This window comes from Rhagoletis pomonella, unplaced genomic scaffold, assembly GCF_013731165.1.
Source record: "Rhagoletis pomonella isolate Grant_MI unplaced genomic scaffold, Rhpom_1.0 Rhpom_scaffold_00006, whole genome shotgun sequence".
Classification (NCBI taxonomy): Eukaryota; Metazoa; Arthropoda; class Insecta; order Diptera; family Tephritidae; genus Rhagoletis; species Rhagoletis pomonella.
The window spans coordinates 63,148,534-63,176,529 of record NW_023458560.1 but is presented as its reverse complement, the minus strand read 5'-3'; the positions used below and the strand labels follow the sequence as shown (position 1 = coordinate 63,176,529).

The following is a 27,996-nucleotide window of genomic DNA, read 5'->3' as shown; positions in this document are numbered from 1 at the left end:
TTTTGTGTCCTTTGAAAGCACACAAGCAATTCACCTGTACATATAAATTTGTGTGGGTGGTGTGGCATCTAAAGTCTTTTCACTGTCATTTAGTCGTGGTAAACTTTTCAAACAAGCCGTAGCGTAATGCATTAAAATAGTTGAATATAAAACAGCATGTAAAATATGCAAAAATAAAATAAAGTATACCTTCATAAATACATATATAAAATCTATGCAGTAAAGTAACTGTTTTATGTGCGCGCAACAAAAGTCGCAAGTTCCGCTCGCTGCTAATAATCGATTTTCCTCAGTTGTGAGTTGAAAGTGTTGTGTCTACTTCTGCTTAACTCTCTCTCTAGTCGTTGGTAATTCTTATAATCCTTGCAAGCTTTTACAGCATGCTTATGCGTAATCTGATATTCCGCTCTAATTATTTACCAACGCGTTCGCCACATTTTCTATTATGACGACATTTAACATTACGTCAATATCAAAAATTTCGTGGACGCTTTTTTAAGGCAAGTACAGCAAGCTCGACAATACCAACCAACACAGCAGAGGATAACGTGCAACATTACCGCTATAGTAAACTCGATAATAATCCACATCAGCCTTGTCATAGGGATGAACGACTGCATTCTACAAGAATCAATAAAGAAGACCAACGACCGAATCATATAACCATTGACATTGATGGCGATGACGTGGAGTTAAGGCGGGCCTACAGCGGTGGTTACAAACGAAACGCATATATAGATCATAGAAAATACCGTTACACAGCGCTTGGAGCGCCCACGAAGAGGAAGCGTAAAATTGTTGTTGTTGTTGCAGTAAGTACCACGGCAACTGTGGTCACTTTGTTACTCTGGTATTACTGCTTTGGTTGGATAAGTAGTTTGCCGGCAATGTTCGCCGTACTTTTTGCTATTCTGCTGGTGACTGTGGGTTGGCGTTGGTTCTACATTGCCGCTCTGACGTGCAAGCGTGACATGACGTGAGTTATTACTATGTTACTTTACAACTTACAGGGCAATTCTGGCCAAAATGGACCATCCAATAAAAGAAAAATTTTATGAATTTCGAATCGATTGTTTATATTTTTGACGTGATCGTGCCTTAAAAGAGAGCCTCACTGAGTTGTCAATTACATCTTGATTCTGGCTAAAATGGTCCTTCGGAAGGCAATTGACAGTTAGTCAAGATAATTTGAAAGATTTTGTTTATTCTGGCACGAAAGTTTCCCTTGCCAACATTTGTCTTTTAACTTAGGTTCCTTTCAGTTTTAGGAATTTATTGTTTTAAAAGGAAAAATATTTTTATATTAATTATTTTTAAGAAACTGATTTAATTATTTTTGTTTGAATATTCTTTTATTTTTTAGATTATATTATTTAAAAAGGAATATACATTTAAATTATTTTCTTTTTTTCATATATATTTTTTTATTTTTTAATGAAATTTTCTTTCAAGGTCATATCGAGGTCAAGTTGGTTTTTTAAGTGGTACCCCATATACATTTTTATAAATTTAATTTAATGTTTAGGACCTTATTTTTTGTAAAATTTTTTTCGTCTATATCTATTGTTTTTTTTTTTTTAGATTTTATTGCTTTAAAAACAAAATTTTTAAAATTTTACTTTATCTTCAGGAGCGTTTAGTATTTAGATTTAACTGTGTTACTTTATATATTTCTTTAATTTTTTTTTTGTAATTTCATTCAACCTCCAAGGAGTGTTTTATGAAATTATTGTTTAATTAAATTTTCTTTGAATTTTTAGATATAATTTTTTTACTCTTTTATAATTTTTTTATATATAAATTTTTATATGATTTTATTGCTTTGAAAATATAATATTTCATTAAAACTTAAGGAACTTATTTTATAAAATGTAATTTAGTTTTTTTTTAATTTTTAGATTTAATTGTGTTACCTTTCGTTTCTTTTTAATGTTTTTCTTTTTGGTGTTTTGCTTTAAAAATGCTTATTTTATTTTTTCTTTTTTTATAAAATTTTTTCGTTTGCAATAACTTTTTTTATTTCGAGATTTTAGTTATTCAAAAAGAAAAATATTTTTGATTACGTTACTTTTTAAACCTTTTTTATTTCTTTATATTTTTTTATTTGGTTTTAAAAATATTTATTTTTTTAATTTATTTAATCTTTTTTAATTACCTTTAAATTAAATTTTCTTTTAATCCTAGGATTAATTCTTGTACCTTTTTGATTCTTATCTGTTTAAGGGAAAAATATTGTTTTTTTATTTCATTTAATCTTTAGTAACTTATTTTATTTAACTTTTTTTTGATAATTAATTTAATTTTCTTTTGATTTTAAGATTTAATTGTTTAAGGATGATAAATATTATTATTATATATATGTATGTACATATATTTAACTTAGTTATTTTATTTTTGAAATAAAGTTTTTACATTTGAATAAAATTTTCTTTTACTTTTTATTTTATTTTTTTAAATATTTTTTATTTAATGTTTAGGAACTTCTTTTACTGACATTCTTTATTTTATTTTTTTCATTTTTTAGTTTAATTTTCTTGTAATTGTAGATTTTATTTTTGTAAAAATATTTTTTTTTATTTAAATTTCCTTTGATTTTTAGTTTTTATTGTTTCAAAAGATAAATATATATTTTTTATTTGAATCTTAGGAAACTTATTACTAAAAGAGAAACAGAAAAACGGAATGAGCCCCTCTTTAGCAAATCTTTCACCTAGTCTTCCGAAAGACAGAAAAGAGCTTTTAAGGTAGTTGTCAAAATTAACAGTTATCTATCTTACGAAAGAATTTTGTTTTTGGAAATACTGTGGTGAGTTGAAAGACAGTTGCCAGAATTGCCCTGTTAAATTTTTAATCGAGCAACTTTACCAACTCTTATTTTCCAGTGCTTTGTGGGCTTATATAAAGCTACTCGTACTTATGAAACGTTATGAGCGCAAGAACTTATCTATCGGCGATGTATTCCAAAAGCATGTCAACAAATATCCTGAGAAAATGGCCATTATAAGTGAAACGCAGCGTTGGACTTTTCGTCAACTCAATGAGTTCTCCAATCGCATCGCTCACATTTTCCATACTCATGGCTACACAAAGGGAGACGTAATTGGTCTAATGTTAGAGAATCGCGCAGAGTTTGTTGCCATTTGGTTAGGCCTCTCGAAGCTCGGCATTATTGCATCTCTAATCAATACAAACTTGAAGGGTTCATCACTACTTCACAGCATTAATGTGGCTAAGTGTTCAGCTTTTATATATGGCGAAGCTTTCGAGGAGACAATCGGCGATATTACTTCTGACATTCATGCCAAGTTATACCAATTTAATAACTGTAGAAATAAGCCAATGCGTAACTTAGTGGAGGACTTGACAGCTCTTTTAGATTCTTGCAGCGGTTATGAAGTGTTGCCTACCGAAGCTCAACAGCCAAATCATCACGATAAATTAGTGTATATTTACACCTCTGGCACGACGGGATTACCGAAGGCGGCAGTGATCTCGCATTCACGGTATAATATACTTATGAAGTTAGATAATTTTATAAAGCAATATATGCTGGATAATCGTAAAACGTTTGAGTTAGGTTAGGTGGCATTGATTGGCCAAGAAAAGCCACAAATAGACCGAATAAGTACGTCCCTAAATAGTTAAAGACCAGGTGCTATGTGAGATCAAAGCCTTAGTTTTAGGTGATTTAAATTCCAGGATCAGCTCTGATGTTTTTTTTAAAGCACAACAAAATTAAGTAAAGGACGGCTTGCTTGAAATATCTGTATATCTTTGTACTGGTCCCAGCATTTTAAGAGCATTGATACCATTTCTCCCCATACTAAATCCTGCCTAAATCGGCTAGTGCATATATATCTCAATCGTTCGTCGTCAATCTCCGCTCCAGGAAACGTACGACGGTGTTAGTGCCAAAGGAAAAGGAGCATAGCTGAGTACGATTAGGGGTATGTCAAATATTGGGTATGTTGGGCTGAAGTCTGCTTCAGTATTCGGATCTCTTAAGGCAGCTTTGTCTATGATGGTTGCCCAGAGGCTTCAAGTAAGTGCCTGTTCAGGTGTCCGCTGCGGTAGAAGCCGATAAGTAGTTGTTTGCTGAGCATAAGAAAGGATATTATTGCTGTCCGGAGGACGGTGATTTGATAGGTCTGTAGCTTTTACCTCTGCTTAGTATTCGCCACAGTAGCCAAACTACCGCAGCTTGAGCTCATATGTCCTGGTAGTAAAAGCAGTATCATGGTTTCGGTTGACTTTGTAGTCCCCTCACTAGGCTCCGTGCAGTGAAGAAGTGCGAATGTTCTATAAGATAGTCGTTTACTTTCATCCACATTGCTGGATGCCAATATCGAGTAAATGTGTAGCTCTCTCACAGAAGCGATTTCCGGTTTACCAGTTGCCGAATTTCCAAGTTTAGGCGTAGCATAGATGGACACCCTTATTTGCTAGTATAGCAGATTATGTCTACCGGAACACATGAAGCATGACGCTGAATCAGTAAGCACCGTGTGGAACTGCAGTCCGCCAACCCTGATGTCTTGAATTCCAAGAAAAGTATGCTCTCGGATTTAGCCTCCTGTCGCTCTTTAGATTTAGCCTCCTGTCGCAGTTGTAGTAGTCAATTGTCCACTCGCGCATGATGCGTAGACGAGGGCGTAGTCGGAAATGGCACTAGCCAAGGCAGGAGTTTCCCACTCGGCTAGCCGATACACGGGAATTCGACTGCGGTATTGGAGGTGGGGGAGTAAGGCGGCAGGAGCTTGCTTTTTGCATAGGTAAAGTCGTGGAGCCGAGGGGTCTAGGTGGGCCCGTGGGGACAGAAGGTGTCCTGCGGAGTGAGCAACAAGAAACGATTTACATACCATGAGGTCCACTTCCTATGAAACCTATTCTAAGCCAGAACGAGTTCTTAGATGACTACCTCCGTTGCGAAATAGACACTTAATCAAAATGGAGTTCAGATGGGCTTGCCGATTTAAACAGGGTTACATGGTCGAACAACATTCACTGGTCGGATAAAACCCGAGCCTTCGCGATAAGTAGAAAGGTGCTAGTAGTGGAAACCGAGTTTATGTGCATCGAATATCTTCGATGATTTCATGTAAACATGATTCGCGGTGTCTTGCACTTTGCTTAAGTAGCAGTGTTACCTTTTCTCCTACGGGGGCTGCCCCAAAAAAGGAATCGACTAATATTTGAGAACTGCGGCAGACATCTGTCATTTATAAAGAACGAAACATCATCCGCGTAAGCTGTGATTGCAGCTGCAGCTCCTTCCACTTGCATGCGACACTTGTTGGCCGCAAGCTTCTATAGAAGTTATTATAGCCAGATTGGGGCGTTCTCCTTCGCATGACTTCAGGTTTTGCTTCCATTCTAATGTGATCGGCTCCGCAGCGTGCAGTCGTCCAGTACCTGAACATACAATGCACGCATATCGAAGTGTTTGCTTCTATTATAGCATATGTGAAGACATTATTGGAGGCTTGTGCAATGTCCAGAAAAATACCTAAAGTGAATTACCCATTTTGCAGGACCTTTCTATTCATCTGAATAATGTTTCCAGAACAGGTTCGCCTTTAAAGCTAGCTTGTCATCCCAATTTAGCTTGATAAACACATCTTCTTATTAGCCGTTTCAAAGCTTTTGAAAGCAGATGCCGAGCTGGCTGATGAACCTGAAATCTTTCAAGAAACACGGCTCTTTTTTTCTCGCTTTTGGCACAAACATATTCCTTGCTAGTCTTCTCATGAATTTTAAAATCCTTTTTGGTCCTGCTGGTTGGGAAATGTTATCTCTATTTTAGCTCTTTGAAGCCCTTCCATAAAATTCTCAATACACTGCACCTAAATTTCTTCCTCATTTTTAGTATTGAGGTCTCGCTTGGACTTTCTATGTTTCCATAGTTAAGAACAAGCTTTGCAAATAACTTCGCTTAGTATTTAAAAAAATTGTAGCTCCGGATTTCGCGAGCTTCGGCTGGTTTAAGATATCCCCACCCTTTTGCTGGAGGTTTCAGCAGCGGGACGCATAAGTACGGCCGGGATTTACCTTCGCACGAGATACGAAGTGTGGAAGACATTGCCGAGGGAGCTTGTTGAGTGGTCGTTGGGTTCTCTAGGGTGGTCTTTTATTTTCGCTCACTTAAAAATAAATAGTTTGGATTTATGGGACAGATGTTTTTATACAATGTAAATATATATTTCATGTTTATTTTCAGGTATATTTTCATAGCTGCAGGCATTCACTACACCCTAAATTTTAAAAATAAGGATGTTTACTACACTCCTTTGCCGCTCTATCATACAGCTGGCGGTGTTATGAGCATAGGGCAAGCGTTACTCTTTGGCTCAACAGTTGCCATACGGAAAAAATTCTCAGCCTCGGCCTACTTTGCTGACTGTGTACGCTTTAACTGCACGGTAAGCCTACTGAGCTACTTATTACTAAGTTATATTGATTTTATACCCACTCCCTCTTCCTAGATTGGCCAATATATCGGCGAAATGGCGCGCTATATATTAGCCACACCACCTTCCGGGTACGATCGCAAGCACAAAATTCGTATGGTTTTCGGCAATGGACTGCGCCCACAAATCTGGACGCCTTTCGTCAAGCGATTTTATATAAAAAAAGTGGGCGAATTTTATGGCGCCACCGAGGGCAATGCCAATATTATGAATAATGACAATACAATTGGTGCCATTGGATTTATTTCACGTATATTTCCACAAATCTATCCAATAGCTATAATAAAAGCAGATTCTGATACTGGTGAGCCCATACGCGGCGCCGATGGCCTGTGTCAGCGTTGTGAGCCGGGCGAGTCGGGTGTTTTCATAGGTAAAATTATTAAGGGCAATCCCTCGCGCGAATTTCTAGGTTATGCTGATGAGACGGCTTCGTCGAAGAAAATTGCGCATAATGTCTTCAAAAAAGGTGATATGGCATTTCTCTCTGGTGATCTGTTGACCGCAGATGAACGCGGTTATCTCTATTTTATGGATCGCACTGGCGATACCTTTCGTTGGAAGGGCGAAAATGTGTCAACTAGTGAAGTGGAGGCACAGGTTAGTAATGTTGCTAGTTACAAGGACACCATCGTCTATGGTGTAACGATACCAAATGCAGAGGGACGTGCTGGAATGGCTGCGATTTATGATCCAGAACGGCAGGTAAACCTGGAACGTTTCGCACAGGATATATCGAAGGTGTTGCCCTCGTACGCTAGGCCGCAGTTTATAAGATTTCTAACTAATGTTGATATAACCGGCACATACAAGCTGCGTAAAGTTGATCTGCAAAAGGAGGGTTTCAACCCAAATATCATTCAGGATGCCATTTATTATTATCAGACAGCATCTGGACGCTATGGATTGTTGACTAATGACATATTTGAAAAGATTAACAGAGGTGAAGTACGCTTTTAGAGAAGATGTATTGTACATATTTATTGTGGAATATAATATAGTAGAAAATTAGTGCGCAATTAAATTTTTTACCAAAACATTCTTGATTTTGCATTTTGGTTTTAAGTGTGCGTACGCACAGAAAACGGAGCCGAACCGGACGCAACCGTTCCGAGATTTCAAATTGCTGTAGTTACATAAATTCCAGGCAACCAGCGGAGCTGCGCTGATTCTACTAGGGAGGCTCCGAAAGAGTCCCAAAGGAGCGTATCTCTCGGAGAAAAAGGCCTTCACAAGGTACAAATTATATATTTTTTTTCGAAATATCCGATTTGAAAAAATAAATTAATTTTTTTCTTTATGTTTTGTTTGTAAGTGAATTTAAAAAAGGGGATAGCGAATTTGAATGTTACAGTTTTTCGGTAGAAAATATCTTTATTTTTCGGAAATTTACAGTCTTTAAAAATAATCTGGCAACACTGGTTGAAACTCAGAATTCTATGACTTTTCTGGCTCTAATACATATGAGTCCGGATATTTACAGGGAAGCAATTCGAGTCCTTTTCATTTCGTATTCCGAGTGTGTGAGCATGTTTTTGCTCGTTCACTATGAAATGGCTTATGGGATTTCAATTAAATATGGTAAACAGATAGGTTATAACCTGAATGCCGGATATTTCCTTAAGAGAGTGGCCACCTTTTTCAAAAGTTATAATCAATCAATTAATGAGTGAAGTAAAATGTTACATCAATGTAGGTGTAAAAGGAAAAGGGCTTCAAAACGATTGATTTTGAAAATATTTTTAAAATCTTAAAATCGATTAATTATAGATTTCGAAACGAGAAATACGAGATAAAAATTGTAACACCTCAATTTAAGAAATGCCTTTTTGATTGCATTTTTTTTTATTTGCATGCAGCTGTGCATCCTTCTCACAATTTTATATCACTCGAATAACAAGTACGCTGTACTGCTATTCAAAATCTTTAATTTGAGCCCAGGTAGAAGTCCCTAGGCCCGTTGAGAGCCTTTACATTGATGTTTGTAAGTCCATGTGTGCGCGTTAATTCACACGTCCGCTTCTTAAAATAATCGCCAAAAAGTATGCCTTAATAAAATATCTTACTATAAAAAAATAACTAAAAATGCGTTAAAATTCAAACAAAATAACAAAAGCAAAATGCAGTATAAGTTATATATAGTATGTCGGTCGCATTGCGCTTTATTGCACTCTGCGCTTAAGTACATACATACATACATACATATGTGCATATAACAAAGTATGTAACTGAAAATTGGTACTTAAGACAGTACTTATAAGTAAGCTTTAATGGCACGCCAAAGAAGTGGAAACACTCAATTGCATTTGGTTTTGAACGAAAGCGAAAGGCTTATGCAAATACATACAGTGCATTGGAAAGCTTTTCAAGTACTCGACGTGAAAATAAGCAAATCGCACCTATTTTTCATAATTACATAAATATTTTCCTTGCAAACAACATACATATGTATGTATGTGTAAATTTGTATGTTCATCCAGTGTAATGCAGTGAATGACCTGCTGACAGAGAAAAATCTGCGAAAGCCTTTTTTCTAAAAAAAAAAAACATTGAAAAAATAAAAAGTGGTTTAAAACTTTTCGAAATATGCAAAAAGGAATATCACAATAATAGTTTTTAACACTAACAAAGACTGTGCCGAGCAAGCATTCTGCATGAAAAGCAAAAAAAAATTAAGTTATTTTTGAACCTTTAAATTTTGCTTTTTATTTTTAAGATATTCATAAAAAGCAATCATATGATAAGTATATATTTTTGGAAGTGAAAAAATCCTAAAAAATTCCAGAAACCTCCAAAAAAATCCGAAAGCTTTCCAAAAAAAACGAAAATTGTTTAAAAGAAAATTCCGAAAATCCTCGGTTAATTCTGAAAGATTTAGAGAAGTAAAGCACGAAGAATACCGAAAAAAATCTAGAATGGTCTCGAAAAAATTTCGAAAATCCAGAAAAAAATATAAACAATTCTGAAAGATTTCGAGAAATAAAGCACGAAGAATACCGAAAAAAATCTAGAATGGTCTCGAAAAAATTTCGAAAATCCAGAAAAAAATATAAACAAAAATTCCAAAAAAATATCGACTTCAAATAAAGTATCTCAGAAAAAATCTATATAATGCCTCCGTCCAAAATCCAAAATTTCCCGAAAAATATTGAATGTACCCGAATAAACTTGAGGATTTCTTGATAAGCTGTCAGACATTGCTGATATATGTATGTATATCTTACTCAAAATACAATAATAACAACACAAATTTTTTAAGTCATGATGTACATATGCATTTAGAATGGTAGGAGTTAAAATTTTAAAATATTTTTCGAAAACACTGATCCCTAAAATTTTACTATGGGCCTTTGAGAAAAAAATGGGTCTCTCGAGCAGTTTAGAATGAAGGATTCCGAAAAGTTTGCGAAAAACCTCGAACAGTAAAAAATCTCAAAAGATTTCAAAAAGTCCATAAAAGTTTCGTAAGATTCCGAAAAAGTTCAGAATACGTTCGTTTAAAAAAAGTTAAAAAAAAAATCTCAAAATATATCGAATGATCTCGGAAAATAAGGATGTAATCATCTCAAAAAAACGCCAAGCATATTCCGAAAATCTCCAAAAGTAAAACGCGGAGAAACACAAAACTTCCCAACCGCTAAAAACCCGCGAAAATCTTAAAAAATCATACCAATACTCAATAAATAAAAAGTAAAAAATAATTATTACCCGAGAAAATTTTGAAAAATAATTGGCATTCCTTGCTCGAATTAATCGGAGCACCTTTTTTAAGTCATGTGGAAATTCGAATGGTAGCAGTTAAAGGGTTAAGATTTTTTATGAAAAAACTTTTGCTAAATTTTCCTATGGCTATTTGAGACAAAAATAATGTTTGAAAATAATTTATAAATAAAATTGCATGTGATATGATTGAATCTTTTTAAGGTTTGCTTATCACCACTGAATAAGCAGCATATTTGCAGTTTGGTTGAGCTCCCAAAATGGCTCAAAATATTTATAAGTCTATATGTATGTATGTATGTAGTCTTGCTTGTTTTTTTATGATAGATACTCAGTACGGTCTCTGTTTGCAACAGTTTTCCATAGACGGCTAAGGCATCTTGTCACCCACTCCAGTCGATGCATTACCTAAAAATAAATGCAACACACCCGTTGCATATTTCCCAACTTGCAAATATTTATTTGACTAAGTATGTATGAATGTATGTAAAGCATAGTTCGCAATTAAGTCTTACTCAATTGAGTTGTCACTAACAAGATTCGCCCATCAGCAGACCAACGCCGGCAGAAGCCACAGCTATGTACATATACACCTGCGTTCAACTAATCAGAAACGAAATACAAAATGATATTGTTTGCAAATTATGTTTATTTTTAATAATTTTCGTTCAAAATATAATTCAATCTGTAACAGAAACCACAATAATACAAGTTTCAAAGCTTGCAAAAATTGCAAAAAAAAAATTAATCAAACTTCAAAAAATTTTTCCAAATTTTTAATCAGAAAATTTAGAAAATTTTCGGGTATGCAGTGCAAGTCCCAAGTCATTAAAAATCATCGTTGATTTTGTAGACTTTTTTTATATGAAAAAAAAAAACAGCAACGCCCTCCACAAAAAAAAAAAATTCTAAAAAATCAACGGTAATTTTTAACGACTTGAAACTTGCACTTTCTTACTACAATTGAATGGCCCACAAAACTGCATACCTGAAATTTTTCTAAATATTCTAATTAAAAATTTTGAATTTTTGATGGCAATTTTTTGTAGTTTGATTATTTTTTTTTGCAATTTGTGCAAGCTTTAAAACTTTTTTTATTAGTGTGGTTTCTGTTAGAGATTGAATTATATTTTAAATGAAAATTATGAAAAATAAAAAAATAAATACAATTTGCAAACAATATCATTTTGAATTTTGTTTCGAATTAGTTGAACGCAGGTGTATGTATGTATGTATGTAGTAAAACCGTGATGACCGCAAGTGAAATCGCACATTATCCATAACTCACATGGGCGGACTTTTGGACATTTTAAGATGCATAATCAGAGAGTAGTGAAATATATGTACATTAGGGTGATAAAAAAAAAAATTAGTTCGGATTGTTCCACACAGCAAAAAATATAAGCTAGGCTAAACAATTTGTCGTAGAAATGGTATAGAATCCTTAAATTCTCTGTTTCTCTTCAATAGACTTCGAATGATAATACTCAATCCTTTTTAATACTAAGTATTTTTAATAGGTCCCCAAAAAGCCTCAAAAAATGCTAAAAATAGTAAAACAAACAATTGGAAGTCTCCTGAAGAGAAACACAGTTTTCCGATCGAAAAATATTTGATTTTCAAAGATTCTATCCCATTTCTAAGAACTTTTTTCCCATATAAAGTACATGGAAAATTTTGAGCACTCTGAGCAACCGCTAAATATTTTTTGATTTCGAAATAAAAAACAGGGGTATATTTTTGCGATGTAGAACAATCTAGAGCTGAGAGCATTAAAATTCGGACTTCACTTTTTTGCATGCATTTTTGAATCGCCCTAATGTGCATACATATACAAATATCCACTCGTACACAAATTTGTACATACGTATGTAAATATGCTTGTCGGATAAGCGTTGATAATTGCGAAGCAGTTACGCTTGACTACCTTTAATGATAAACAAAAGCCAATGCAGATCTGTAGGAAGACAATTGAAACAAAGCGGTAAGTAACTTGGATATTTTTGTAAACTTTTTGGATAACTTGCTGAAATAATTGCATAATAGCAATTACAAAACTCAACGTACGGTCATATATTTATATACATATGTTTTAATTGTAGGTGCTCACAGTTAAAATCACATTTTGTGTCGGATACCAGGCCGACGAGCTGGTGAGGGAAGGCTCATCGTCTGGACGCATGTGACCGGAACAAGTTGATCTTCTTTGAAACTTTCAGTGGTCAGGGAGCCGGCTAAGGTTTAGCGAGTGGTCTTTACAGTAGATTCCACTTACAACTTTTTTGTCGAGCTAGCTTCGACCCGTCTGTATAGATAGCAGTAGACCCTGGATCTACATAAGTCTAAGTGGTTTACCCAGTCGCTTCTGCCTAGAATTTTGGTAGAAAACCTATTTTCGAAGCAGAAGCTTGGACTGATGTATTCCAGCTTATGAAGGGTTACTGGAATTTTGCCCAGAATTTTTGAGTGACTAAACCTCAGGTCTCTCTATGTATGAGCTGCATTCAGTCTAGTTGCGTTGCAGCTGGTCTGATATGTACCCTAAAGGGAGTAGAGGGCAGGGCATCTGTGATTACCAAGTTTGCCGTCCTATATACCCGGTAGAATATACTTCAGTAAGTGGACTTTTCTAGAGTCGGCCACCATACGGTGATCCCCTAGAAAAGGATGGGTTGGACAACCGCCGTGTACATCCAGTGTATTATGCACGGGTTCAGACCCAACCGTTTTCCTACATCTGCTTTACAGGCGTAGAAGACGGTAATGGCTTTCCTGAATCGTTCCGTAATATTCCGCTTCCAGTCCAACTTTCTTACGAGAATTAAAGGTGCTTAGATATTTAACCTTGTTGGAGAGTGCAAGTCCCACACCATTTAGGGAGGGGTGCTAAACATACGGTACCTTACATTTGCTCATGGATAGTAACATTTCGATCTTGGTGGAATTGACCTTGAGTCCACACTCCCTCTACCACCTATTCACGAGACAGAGAGCGCTCTGCGATAGTTCGCTTAACGTTTGGGGGGGATGCTTTCCCGTTGCAGTGAGTGCAATGTCATCGGCATACACTATAACGTGACAGCCGGTACTCTGCAGTCTCATCAGAATTGAGTTTACAGTAAGATTCCAGAGTAGGGGAGAGAGAACTCCTCACCTCTAGTTGAATGCCTGGTTATGGACGCGCCCCAACTTCGGTTAATATCCGTAGTTTTAATAAAAATAAACTGGCATCCCTACTTTAATCAGTGTTGCATAGTGAGTTTGCTTACCATTAAATTTTAGATATTTTAGATTTTACCATTAAAAATTTAGATTTTTGCAATATAATATTTTATTAGTTTTAAAATCACCCAAAACATTTCTGAATCAAGAACTTTATTCTATTATATTCCGCCTAAACTCTGTTACTTCTTAAACAGCTCTATTTTTTAACTTTCATATGCTTAGATCTAATTGCAACAGTGTATGTAAGTTAAGTACTTAAAATTAAATATAAAAAAAAAACTTCAAACACTCAGTTGATTAAATTAATCGTGAGATTACCTTGAAACGGTCTACGAACTAAAAAACTACATATTTATGTACAAACATATGTATATATGTATGTACATATGTATAAGGGATTATGTATTTAAAAACTATACACATGTGAGAGGTAGAGAACAATTTAGGCAGAACCATTATAAATAAGTAATTTGTACTAAACCGACAATCTAAAAGCAATTGCTAAAGCGCCTTATAGAGGGGAGCAAGAGATTAACTCAATTGTATCTATGCACAAGAATTTATACAAGTTGTCGTAATAGAAGTGTAAGCGTTTGAGTACGCAAATATGTACATTAGGGTGCTCCAAACTTGGTTTTCCAGCCACCCCCTAAAACTAAAATAATAAGGAGGCGCATATTTTTTATTTTGAAATCGTGCCGCCGCACAGTGGTCGGAGAGGCTTTATTTTACGGGAAAAATTAGAATGACTTTTCCGTAGTTTGAGAGTTGACAGCTGTCAAATCAATTTTCAAATTCATTGTCTAAGGAATTGTATCTTTTCTTGGACGACATCTCTGCCTTTTGTTCCGATAAGTTTGCATATTTTGTAACTTTCAGGGATTTTTCAGAAAGTTCTGATTGTTTTACGAACACGACTTATTGATGGAGCAAAAACCCGTAATTTCATTTTATCTTCATCCATGGTATTACTCTTTTTTTTAACCTTCAATGCAAAGTTTGATTCGACGTACCATTTTGATTTCAAAAAACTGTTCGTTTTCTCTTTTATTGTTGGTATATAAATATTTTTATGTTATTGCTTATTCACTTTTTTTTTGATGATTACAATTTAATTTTGCAGCATTTTTCACCAACGTCTATTTTCTATGAAATTCTCGACTGTACATGATACATATCTATGTACATACATTTCATTCATTTTGCTGGGACCAGTACACGTTTTTTCTATCCCGAACAAGTCTTGAGTCCCGAAACGGTCACTTACTAGTCCCGAACTAGTCACAAAAATTGTGCTCTAATAGACGTGAACTAGGCCCAAAATTGTCCTGAAATATGGAAATTAAGGCCGAATACAGAAACAAAAACTATCTACTCCAAAACGATCAGCTAGGTCGGATCTCTAGAAATAGAATAGCCACTTGACTGAATAGAATATTTCTGTTAAGAATACGAAAAACAGCGTATTTAGTGTTTAGTAGTATGGCAAATTTATTAAAACAAAAAAAAAAACAAAAATGCCTTAAATATTTAATACAAAGTTCACTTGGCCAGCAGCAAATAAAGACGTAATATGAGCAAAGTAGTATGACATACATATATATACATTCGCTTATACCAGTTGAAGTCACTGCTAAAGTATAATTAAAACCCACCCAAAGAAGAAGAAGAAAAAGTAGCCGCTTAAAGTAAGGCAATCAATGCAAAGTGCAATTAAACCAAACCTCAAATCGGAGACCTGCATTAAGCAAGAGAGTATTATAGAATCGAGGAGAGCCACATACTACGAGTAGACCGCAATCATGTTGTCAGTTTAGCGATGTTGCAACAGTCAATTCAGAGCATGCGCACGGCGTTGGCTAATGAAAATAAAATATGTACAAAAAACAACTTGCAAAGTGTATTCATGAGAGTGGTTATTAGCTAAAAAAAAGTGGCAGCAAAAACTTGTCTGTAAGTAATTGAGAGTGAAGTGGCTGCCTATATTTTGCTGTAATAACGAGCACTTATATATCTGCATTTGGACTTCGCGCCGGCACAATGACAGTAAAGTGCACTGTGGAGCATTTTGGTTTTTTTAATTCTCTCAACAAATATCCAAAAGTATACATATATTTATGTATGTGTATGTACATATAGCAGTAACATAGGTACACAGAGGCTAATAGAAGTTTAAGAGATTCATTGTTTTCTTCTTCTTCGGAGGTAAAAAATGATCCGACGTAGGATGGCAAGACTTTTAAGATTTTTATAGCTTTTTCCAAGCAGAGGTTATCACCATCAATGAACGAATTAATTGGGCCGGCCCGTTTAGAGTGATCAACACATATTTGTTCTGAGTCTCTGATCTCAATGTTGGTAGCCTCGTTCGTGCTTGAAAGGTTCTTTGGTTACTCAAGTATGAAAAGATATTTTGTGAAGGTAACCTGTAGACTGCGCAGGTAACCAGACTTTACCTAAACCAAAGGTAGTAAACGCCAGGTAGTCCACCGCCATGATCACCAGCTCCTTGGAGAAGTACTCCTGAATCTTCTATCTCCTTAAGCAACGACAGAAAAGCTAAACTAAAAGTCTTATATTAATGTAAAGTAAAGTTCCGCCAGTTATATGAATGAGTAGCGAAATTTAACACCTAACGGGAGTACTGCTCTGTGGAAATATTGTAGATCCAGGATTATAAAAGCATACTAGGTAACGAGAAGGCTGATGGACCAAAAATAGTAGCAACGACCAATGGGACCAGAACTTTGCCTTGCCATCGGACAACATACTTACTATGAGGGAAAAGTCAAGAGCAGAGGAACGCAAGCCGAGAAGAGTCCATTGAGAGAATTCAAACGGGTTGAACACCAAGATATTTAAGAACCTAGTCAGTCTCACAACGACAGATTTAAGGCTTATAAGACATACGCACCCTCACTGTACTACAATACGACAGTATAAGCCCAACGTTCTCTACTTCTAGATTCCAATGGGGGGTCGTTAGAAGTAGGGCGAAGATGTGTAGTTAGGTAGTTAGCAAGTTAACTTCCTAAATTAGGAATCTAGTCTAGTGGCCAATGTCGCTTCTGTGACGCTGCCAAGGAGACTCCATTATACCTCCTTCCGGAGTGTGAGGCCGTCACACGTAGAAGAGAGAGCAGCCAAGGGCATTTATGGCCAAGAGAGGATCACATACACTCTCTATCCCCGAGATGAATTCTGAAATTTCTAGTGGCTCTAGGGCTAGGTGAGGTACTGCGATGAGCTGAGGGCACAATAGACCTACTTGGTCGCAGTGCTTTATTCAATTATTTATCTATCTATCTAACTCCCTCACCCTAAGCAGCTTTTATGGTGTACAGTCATTTCCTGGTCTGTCCAAAAGATACACAATAAAGCATCTAAAAAGATGGAGGAGCCACAGGCTGTCTCCCTATGGAAAATTTCAAATGCGAACATTGAATCCACCCTCTCGACGAGTCACAGATCGACTGCTGAACTTTTGTTGAAAAGACCTGACACTGCATATAAAGTTACCGTCTTGGTATAATGGACTTATCTAACAAAGAGGAATTGAAATTTTTTTCCGTAGGCTGAGGGAGCAACAGTGCCTATCTACTAACATATACATATATGATTATTATAAGATTGTTCACATGGCAACACAGGGCTATAAAGTTAAAAGTAAATCCCAGCCTTAGCTTAAAAAACCAATTTTTGTTCAAATCTATATTCGCACAGTTAACCCACTGTTCAGTATGCGCATGCGCAACCACATTACGTGATATACGATAACACTGGAGTTGCTCGAGTGGCTGAACTCACTAACCGAGTCAAGTTGGTGGTGCTGCTGCTATTGCAGCTGTTGTTGTTGTACAGTGGACACCGACAAAACAACGACTTTTTAATGTTGCAGTAAAAATAAATACATATAGGTACTCACATTGTTGTTGTAGTTATTGCCGATGCGATTTTGGTTTTTTGGTTGAACGTTGAGCATTTAATAATTTCGATTTCAGTCAATGTGCGAACGCGTATCGAAAGAGATGTATAGTAAATAGTAGCGTAGAGGGTACATGAAATTGTACACAATTTTAAACTGAAGCAATTAAGAGTAAGTGAGGTAAAAATAAATAAAAAAAAAACAATTTCGAGATGTCAAATTAAGTGAGAAAACGGCATTGTAAAATTTTTAATTATCTGCTCTATTTTAAAAAGTAAATTCTTAGAAGTTGCGTATACGCAGCGCCGTGCCACAGCAAACAATATCTGAATGCCTGCAAAGTATTTATGTGTGAAATAATTGAATGAAAACCAATTTCTTTTATCGAACAGCGCGTAAATTCTTTGGACTTTCATTTTTCGTTTGTTTTTCTTTTTTGCGCTTTTTACGCAGCTTTTGCGACGCACTGGCCTGCATTCCATTTGGCTCGATTGGGCGACAATATTTTTTTTTTTTTTTGTTTTTTGCGAGCCCAGTGGAATTTTAATGCGCATGTGCGTACATTAAATTTTGTAAAAGTGCACAAAAGCAAAAAAAAATAAAAATAAATAAGCAAACAAGGCTTTGGAGTGAGCGAAAGAGTATGCAAGTGATAAAAGTGAGGAATTTGCTTGAAGCTAGCGAGTGAAATTTTTCGAAATGTGTTAAACACGTGCAAAATGTGATAAATGACGCAAATATTGGAGCGAAAAATAATATGAAAAAAATGCTTCAGATTTCATAAAAAAATCACTTTAATAAAACTACTTGTATTCAGCGCAGCTCAAAAACGTAGAGTGAAACTATTTTTGCAATGTTCAGTAGCGATTGTATACTTTAGTGACCAGCACATATATAAAGTGTACAAAAAAAAATAAAAAAAAAATAAAAAAATTAAATTTAATTTACCTCCAATCAAAAATACTTCATAAATCAATATAACAAAACAACAACAAACAAATAACAATACAAATTGTTTATGAAAAGTGAGAGTGTTTACCAAATGTAGTTAGTTGCCTTGAACAGCAATGGCTTGTTTGCATTTCACAGTGACGGCCTTGTACGCATGCGTGTGTATGTATTTGTGTGAACGCATACCTTCGATGAGTAAAACTGAATGAGCAACTCAAAATATGAACGATGAAAAAACGCGATTAGTAATCAAATATACGAAACAAAAATTATAAAATAAAATAAAACGTCAATATAGCTTTATAAATTATGTATGTAAAAATTGTCAAATAAAAATCTTCAAAAGATATATAAAAATAGATCATTATGGTTTTAAAACGTTCAAAGTAGGGCGGGTCAAATTTTGTCTCTACTTTGTTTTGAAAATATTTCTAAACAGAGTTGCCACCTGTTTGAATAATTTAAATCAATTCATATGATAAGATAAATGAAATATTACGACATGGGTGTCAAAATAAAGTGTTTTAGGATAGCTTAATTTCTAAATATTTATTTTTTGAAGAAGTTTGTCACCTGCTTGAAAAATTTAATTTAATTAAATTTAAAATTTATCTGAATATGCCCTTTAAACGCAAATTTTGTTCCGAAAATTTTGTTAAGAAAATGGTACTAAATTGTTAAGATATATTAAAAGGTTTGGAATGAAACGAAAGTTGCTTAAGGAATCTTTGATTATTGAACATTTCTCAGTAGTGTTGTCACCAATCTAAAAATTTAAGGCAACCAATTTAAAATTAAAGTAAATACGGCATGGTAAAATGGACACTGAACGAAAGACGTTTGAAAAAGCTTTAAGAGAATGAACAAAATATGTATGTATTAACAATTTATTTTCAAACGAATTGTTCAAAAACACTTTTATACAGATATTTTTTAAAATGGTCCACTGACATTAATTTTTTATTGAGGATTAAATCTAAGAGTTCAGATATAAATTATTAGATGTTTGCGAAATAAAAAATATTAAAAAAGCTCATACAAACGGGAAATTTTTGCGCGCCTTGGTCGAGCACATAATATTAATATTAAGGGCTCAAATTTTTAAGCGAATTTTATTTTAGGTATTTCCCACAAAATTTCAAGATGCGAGTGAAAAAAAAATAGTCGCGAAAAAAGCACCCTAGTGTACATACAAGTGTATCTTTCATAATCAACATTACATAAAAAATCGCAATTCATTTTCGTCGCAATACAAAATTCAATTTTTGCAATAATATTTCAACATCAAAATCATTATTTTTGCAGTTACACCTACAAACACTTGCAGCTTGCAACATAACTTGGATTACTTGTTGAATGCTGCAAGTGGTCTCGACCAGTGAGTGCCGCCAACGCCGCCAACCATCGCTAGCAAAAATACTGAAAATTGCCATAAATGCCGCTGCAGCTACCCAAAACAGCCAGCCGACCCGCAGACCCAGATGAATGCCCCACTCAAAATGCTGTTCCACAACAAAGGCGCTATATTTTCGGCTGCTTTTAGTATATGGCTAATATGCTGTTGTTGTAAGTATTGCAACATACAATTTGCAAATGTTTATGGATGTATGTATGTACATATGTATTTACTTATTTGTACGCGAACAATAAGTGTATACAGTGACTCAAATAAATGACCATGTGTTGATTTTTTTTTTCCAAATATTCGCAATCTTTTTCGAGCTAAATTTTTTTGTTATTTTTATATAAAAATACCGCCCCATGTTTTAACCAAAACCAAATCACAGTTTCAAACTTAATACAATATTTCGGAAAATTCAACAAATTTTCATCAAAATTTCAACTTTTTATTCTGAATCTTTGGAATATTTTTGGATATGCAGTTTTATAGCCCATACAATTTTAGTCTAATGAATTGCGAGATTCGAACGGCTGAAAAATCCCGTTGATTTTTGAGATTTTTTTTTGCGACGGATTTTGCACTTTTTCCATAAAAGCATGCATTTTTTATGAAATAAACCACGGGAAACTGTTAGCAACAAAATTTCAAAAAATCTGCGCCCGTTATTGTAAATTACATTTGTTATATTACAAAAAAAAAAAACGAAAAGTAGTTCCAAAAAAAATGTTCTCAAAAATCTACGCGATTTTTTAGCCGGTTGAAACTTGCACTTCATAAGACTAGAATTGTAAGGGCTATAAAACTGCGTACTCAAAAATATTTTAAAGATTTAGATTAAAAAGTTGAAATTTTGATGAAAATTTGTTGAATTTTCCTAAATTTTGCATGAAGTTTGAATTGTGGTTTATATGGTTTTGTTTAAAGCTTGGACGGTATTTTTATAGAAAAATAACAAAAAAAAATTTAGATCGAAAAATATTACGAATATTAAAAAAAAAAACGTGGTCATTTGTTTGAGTCACTGTATGTATGTATGAAAGTATCTTTATTTGGTAGACAGTCTCTATTATCACATTTAATCTCCTGCGCTCTCTGCATAACTTTTTATAAATTAATACTATATATATATATGCTTAAGTGTTAGGCGACTCGCTCTTTAGAGTCTGTCCTATTGTTGCAAACTCCCAAAAATTGTTTTTAATAGCCCGCACACTGCAGTCGATCACTATTGAGCAAATGCAAAACCGGTTTCAAACCTACTACATACTTATTGTGTTCGTATTTGCTTACACCACTCAGCGCTCCCTACCTGTCGTCGTCGTCGATCTCGTTGGCTTCTTGGCTTTTAGCCTTTTGGCCGTACAAAGTGCTTTGCTGTGTCGTCATTGTGTCAAGGTCGACTAGTTTGGTGATTTTTTTCCTAATACATATATTTTTTTGCTTTAGACTATCTACATTCACACGTACTAACTACCTGAACAACGCTTATGATATTTATTTGACTGAAGCAGCATCTTTTTTGCTTTGTCTGCTGATTCCATACGCTTGAGTCTATTAACGTAATTGGATAGAAGACCTGCGCCTATGTTTCGGTTGTAAAGTCAATAAACTGGAATGGCTATTTATATGTAGATATGTATGTTGGCAGATATCTTATCGCCAAGCCATTATGGGATGCGTTGAGGAAGGTGCAAAGTATTTGCAAATGTATATTGTTTTAACCTCTTTTGTTTGAAACCATTTCGAGAGATCTCTATTTTTTCCAGTACCAGACTAGTGGTGTGGTTTTCTACAAAAATATTTCATTTGTAAATACTAGGTAATCCAAAAGACTTGTGCTAGGTCATGGTTTCGAGCTCAAACCTTCAGCTAATAGCACAAAACCCGAAAATCAAATGAAACATTTTTCGAAATTGTACTGCCAATCATTATTAAGATATTTAGAAAAGAAAGTGGAACGGGGTACGGTCGTTTTTCTGAGAAATGGAGTTACTGGGCTACACTCGATCCCGAATCCCCCGTTTCCGTACGCAAAACGCGAGCAGCCCAAGTTTGAGATGCGGTAACCAACCAGTGGGTATTCTCTATCAACACAAAAAGAAAGGGAGCTTAGCATCGGTGGAGCCACTCCGCCTTCTTCACTTCAAGGGCTCACTTATAGTTAAGTCAACTTAATTAATAAGTTAAACCCATTATTACAATAAGGGTATGAATCGAAATGTTTTTGAACTACAAATAGGTGGGTTGCCAGTTGTTGAAAAAATCTAATTCAATTTAAATTAAGGCAATAGCTATCGGAATATGTATCACATTTTGGGTGTCAAATGAATTAGGTTTAAAAAGGTTTAAATTTCAAAATATTTTGAACAGGGTTGCCGCCGGTTTAAAAATTCGATTGTAATTAAATTATAGAAAGTTATATGAAATACTCAAACTTTGGTGTCAAACGAAAAAGTGTGAGGATATCTTTAGTTTGAGCATTAAGAATCTTTTTCGTGGTTGCCACCGTTTACAATTTAAACTGAAATTATTAAAATGTGCTTATCAAACGAAATGAGTTTGAATGGATTTATTTCAGAACTATGTATATTGAGGAGAGTTGCCACATGTTTAAAATATTTAATCCAGTTAGGAAATTTAAATGTGTATGTGTCCCAACTTGGGTGTCAGAAGAAAAAGGTTTTAGAGGGTTTTGGTTTGAATATATTTGCCAAGGGTTGCCACGTGTTTGAAAAGTCGAATTTAATTAAATTACGCTACTACGATATGTACGCTACGTAAGATATGTATCTTTTATTTTAACAATTGGAATGTTTTCGAGGTATTTGAAGAGGGTTGCCACCGGTATAAACAGTAAAATTCGCATTTTTTCATAAGCTAAATGAATTATTAAAAGATGTGTAACAATCAAAATGGATTTGGAAAGGCCATATTTAAAAAGTTTATCTAGGAGGGTTGCCGCGTATTTGAAAATCAAATTAAAATTTAATTCATCTATTTATTAATATTTGTATCCCAATGTCAGACGAATGAGATTTAAAAGATTTTAGTTTGAAAATATTTTTGAAAAGGGTTGCCAGCTGTTTGAAAAGTCGAATCCATACAAAACGGTGTGAACCCCACTTCATGTGTTTGATTTGTTTCAAAGTTTTAGGGTTGATGGATAAACATAAATAATAAATAAATATGAAATTTGAGCTTGATTAATACATTTTTAAAAACTTTACAGCACAAAAACAAATCGATTTAATAGTTTTAAAAATATCTCGAGAACGGGGCGAAGAAAAAATTCGAAAAAAACCACACATACACACATCAAAATTCTGTATGAAAAAAAAATATAAAAACAAATTTGTTTCTTAAAAAATTTTTAACATACACATTTTTTGATAAAACAAACTAGTTTTTGAAAATATGCCATCTCAAAAAAAAATGAAAAAAATCACAATGGGAGCTCTGAGTATTGCGCAATATTTAAGTATAGCATTATGGGGTGCACTCTACAATAATTTGAGTTATGAATTTTTTTACACCAAAGTTGAGTACATTACAAATTTAAAGATTTTCTTATTAGCTGTTTGTACGTCAATCTTAGGTAGGAGCTCAAATCTAAGAAAAACTCGTAAGAATTTCGTCTGTCTAGTAAAGCTCAAGGTGTTCAACTTTAGGCGGAATGCAAATTTGAAACTCTTAAATGCCAGCGATTACTACATACATGCAATTAACCAAGTATTTATTTAAAACGAATAAGCGCACCAAAACCAACGAGAAACTAAAACAAAGTTGATTGAGATAAAAAAACAAACAAGCGCATGAACACATTAGGCCTGATCACGTACCAGTCCGAACTTAAGATTTTTTACCAGATTTTATTTGAAACCGATCCCTACTCGCCGTGAGCAGATTTTTGTTATTTGACACTTTTACTAGTCCGAGAGGCACGGAATCAAGCCTATTATTTTCTTACCAAAAGATAATGTTAATTTTTTTTTGTTTAACGCTTTGCGTTGACTTGCCATTAAACCAAGCCCAACTCACTTTACGACTGTATTACATAATTTTAATTACATACAAATGTACATACATAAGTGCATACATTAGAGTATGTAGCACCACTGTCCCCACTGTCTCTGCGCTGCGTGCGTTAGATGAGGGATTACAAAAATTTCATTGGAATGCCGGTGTGGCATTTAGGTCTTTGGTTTAATTTGTCTTAATTAAATATTAGTTTTGGTTGGTAGAGTATGTTGCTTCAATTGGAATACATATTTGTCTTGAAAAGCAATATGTATCATAAACTTGAAAATATTATATGATAAATAGCGCTTATTTAGACATTGAGAAATTCACCCTAAATCAAGTTTATTGCATAAGAGGGAGCAGATTAATATCTGTGCTAACAAAATGGTTATAACCAAAGAAAACAAGTAAATGTTTTGAATTAACCGCGCGGCAGTAAAAATACCTAAAAGGTTACATTTACAAGCCAAGCCTTATAATTTGACACCTCAATCTCGATCTTACAGAGCAATTCTGGCAACTGTCAACTTTCAACTCACCACAGTCTTTCGTAAGACAATTGTCAATTCTGGCAACTATCTTAAACGCCTTGAAACTGAAAAATCTGCTAACATCCTAAAAATGAAATGAAATAAAAAATATATATTTTTCTTTTTAAAATAATAAAATCTAAAAAATTTAAATAAAATGAAATTAATAGAAGAATAACAAATTAAATAAAAATAAAAAATAAATAAAAAAATTTCTAAAAAGTAAATTTAAAAAAAAATTTTTTCTTTTTTACACAATAAAATTTAAAAATTAAAACAAATTTTCTAGAAAAATAAAATAATTTTTTTTTTCAATAAAAAAATAAAATAATTTCCTAAAAATTAAATGAAATTAAAAAAATAATCTTTTTAAAACAATAACAACCAAACCATTAAAACAAATTTAGTTAAGAAAAAATTTTATGAAAAAGAGAAAGAAATGCATAAAATTAGTTTCTAAAAATTAAATTAAATTGAAAAATATATATGTACATACATATATCCTGTAAAATTGAAAATCTGAAAAATTAAATAAAAAGGCATTTAAAAAAAAACAACAAAAATCCGCTGCGCCAGGACTCGAGCTCGCGTCCCTCAATTGGCACGCCTGTGCTTTGCCCACTCGGCCATGATATAGAAGTGTTTTCTCTCACAATAGCTTTTCACCACGAGTGGTGAATAAGATAGCTTTTTTCTAATACTTTTGTGCTAGAATAAAAAGGTTTTTCGAACTATCTTGCCATCTCTCCAGCCCTTGGAAACCAACAAGAAATGAAGACAGTTTCAGAGGCAGTTTTCTACGTATCCTTCCCCATAAAGTTGCCAGTACAAGTCACTTCCGAATGGGCGTTATTTTCTGGAATGTCAATCGAAATAGGAGGAAACAAAAGTTTACAAGTCAAGCCCTAAATTTAAGAGGTTACAATGTTACTATATGGACAATGGAGTTAATTGAGGTATTGAAGTAATCAAAAATCGAGGGAGGCCCAGTTGTAGTCTATCTTCTTTCCATTATTCTTTCACCTTCCTTGTACCAAGATGTTGTTGCTTTAATACAAAACAAATTTTTTTTCTTTCAGTACCCAGCGCCGAACCACTCGTTGTGCCACAGGAGCTGCCCTCCATACTATCGTTAATCTATTCGAATATACCACCTATTAAAAAAGGTAATTAAACTCACCCACTATTTGCTTTGTTGTCCATCCAAAGTCCCACTAATCTCAATACTTTCACCCCACCTCAGGTACCGACTCTCGCCTCGGCTTCGGCTTTCGTCTCGGCAATCATGCCGACTTTCAAGTACTACTCGAATTAGGACCACAGAAAAATACACGTCCGATCGGCGAGAATGCTGATTCGGAAAATAATTTCAATAAAAGACAAATTAGCAAAGCGCATCGAGACTATCTGCTGCGGAAGCAGGCGCAAGAGGCGCTCAAACAGCTAACCAGTAGCACCACCACTGACGCCGTCACCACAATCACATCAACCGAGCCTACAGCAGCGAGTTGGTTGGAGAATTGGTCCAAAGCTATGCACTCGAATATGAATAGCAATCACAACAACGACGCTAGCGCTGGTATTGCGGTGAGTAAAAAGAAATCAACGCCGAAATTCACACAAATCTCAGCGAAAAAGCACCAGCAGCAACAACAGTCGGAGAAGTTGCAACCAAATTTGGCTGATGGAGACAAGTCAATGATGCAGCTGCAAATGCTCTATCGAATGGCCACCACTACTGCTCCAAGCACAACAACAACGCCACCAGTTACAAATTCAGGTACTGAGGCGCCAATAACCATCGTCACACCGGTGCCACTGGAGCAGATGCTGCTGCAGCCGCCGTTTGCGCCATTTAAAGGAGGCCCTTTGAATTTAGGCGGCCCTACGGGTTTTACGCCACGTCCGCCCGAGGAGTTGGCATTGCAAACTATTTCAGAACAGCAGAGTGAGAGGAAAACTGAGAGTGAAATAACCAAGGAATTGATGAATGTGAGCCTTGAGGAGGGAGAGTAACTCCTTTCCGGTTAGTTTCTGTTAAATTCGAAATCGTACAAATTTGTAAATACATACTTATATTTTGTAAAAAAAAAATTAACCCGATTGTGAATAAAAATTAAACAAAGTACATATGTAATTAAAGGAACAAAAATATAAAATAATTTATAACATTAACCTCAAAATTGTACATAAAGTTTTGATGCCATCTTAGCCAGCTCAGAGTGTTCGTCGGAAGTGTTGAGAAAATATGGGACAGTATGTTTAAAGCTTAGTCTTGAAAGATTTGCTAACGATGTGGCCTCGGGTTAACCGGTTTGTCTTCTAGCAAAAAAATTTCCTTGTTAAATATTGTTTTAAACTAAGTAAAATTATGTTTCGGGCTCAGGCGAAGTCGATGAGCCTCAATCCGTTATCGGACATTTCGTCGTGGAGGCTAAATTTTCCAAATGTAGAAGACTAAATATCCCTTCCTTGGTCACCCTGGCACTGAAGTCGCCAAGTACGATTTTGATATCATGATGGGGGAAGTTCGTCTATGCGCTCATAGAAACTATCCTTGGACACATTGTCCTTCTCCTCCGTTGGGAGGATTGAGTACAGCAACTGTAGCTGTATACCCAGAACAATGACTATACCCTCCCTTATTAAAATTACGTTGTTCCTTTCAATCATATTTTATTCGACTTAAAGTTATCTCGAAACAAAATACTTCGGACAAATAAAACACAAAGTGTACAAAAAAAATTAGAAAGTCCCAAAATATCGCAATAGCTCTCAAGAAATACTGAGAATATCTCAAAAAGTAAAAATGAAACATCCCTAAAAATCTCTAAAGGTATAAGTTGGTTTCAAAATTTTAAAAAATAAAACTCTTATTTTCAGGCATCTGTTTGCATAAAAAAGCATAAAAAACTGGAACTCTTTAAAAAAAAAAAATATTCCTTGAGTTGCCACCAATAAAAAGTGCAGTTCAAATTAAAGAGTTTATTTCTTAGCTTCATGTGGGAGGGTTGCCACCTGTTTAAAAAAAATCCATTTGAATTAAGGAAATTGGTTATTGAATTATGTATCGCGATATTTTTCTTTTATTTTTTTCTCGTTTATAATGAAAGGCAAATTTTCGATTTTCAGAAGAGGCAACGAAAACCCGATAAGTCCAAAATAATGCAAAAAATTTGATAAAGATCGAATCCTTTTGAGTCGCATGGGTTTTTGCTTTGCTCTAAGTAGGCAAAGTGTTCTATTTAAAATTTTTCTATATACTTCATGAAAATGGCGAAAAGAAAATTTTTCCGCTTCTACACAATTTTTAAAAATGGACTTAGCAACTTTTCGCTCTAAGCTAGCGATACATATGTACATATGTACAATGCATACAATGAACTAGTGCAAGCAAACAAAATAATCTTTAATGAAACTTCCTTGATGCAGCAAATGTTTTGTTTTTTATTTATGTATTTCTAATTTTTATTTGAAGTAGCTAAGTACTTGAAGCTTTCACTAATTTGCACTAAAATATAGTGCTTTAATTTACACAGCGTACTCAAAATTCTCATTTATTTGAAAAATTAAAGATAAAAGGGGTACTGTTTAGTAAGTGGCCCAACTATTTCGGCATATTGCGTCCAAAGGGATGACCCGATCCAAAAAAAATTTCCACACACTTGTAGTCAAGGGCCTAGAAATTATTTTAACACCTACCTTTGTAATTTTCGGCCACTAATTTATTGTGAAATTCTGCTTGAAATATGCCCT

At 34.6% G+C, this 27,996-nt stretch overlaps 2 protein-coding genes across 2 annotated transcripts; both read left to right on the top strand.

Annotated features, from left to right (window-relative positions):
* The first annotated feature begins 31 nt into the window (after positions 1 to 31).
* On the top strand, positions 32 to 19,762 carry LOC118741093 (long-chain fatty acid transport protein 4-like). The gene is made up of 5 exons (XM_036472927.1): positions 32 to 976; positions 2,883 to 3,503; positions 6,218 to 6,419; positions 6,483 to 7,703; positions 19,594 to 19,762. Exons 1-4 carry the CDS (start codon positions 888 to 890, stop codon positions 7,425 to 7,427), a joined length of 1,857 nt encoding a protein of 618 aa, XP_036328820.1. The 5' UTR covers positions 32 to 887; the 3' UTR covers positions 7,428 to 7,703; positions 19,594 to 19,762.
* LOC118742029 lies at positions 8,147 to 26,256 on the top strand. The gene is made up of 3 exons (XM_036473996.1): positions 8,147 to 8,159; positions 25,320 to 25,406; positions 25,484 to 26,256. The coding sequence occupies exons 1-3, from the start codon at positions 8,147 to 8,149 to the stop codon at positions 26,254 to 26,256; spliced, it is 873 nt and encodes a 290-aa protein (XP_036329889.1).
* Positions 26,257 to 27,996: the final 1,740 nt, after the last annotated feature.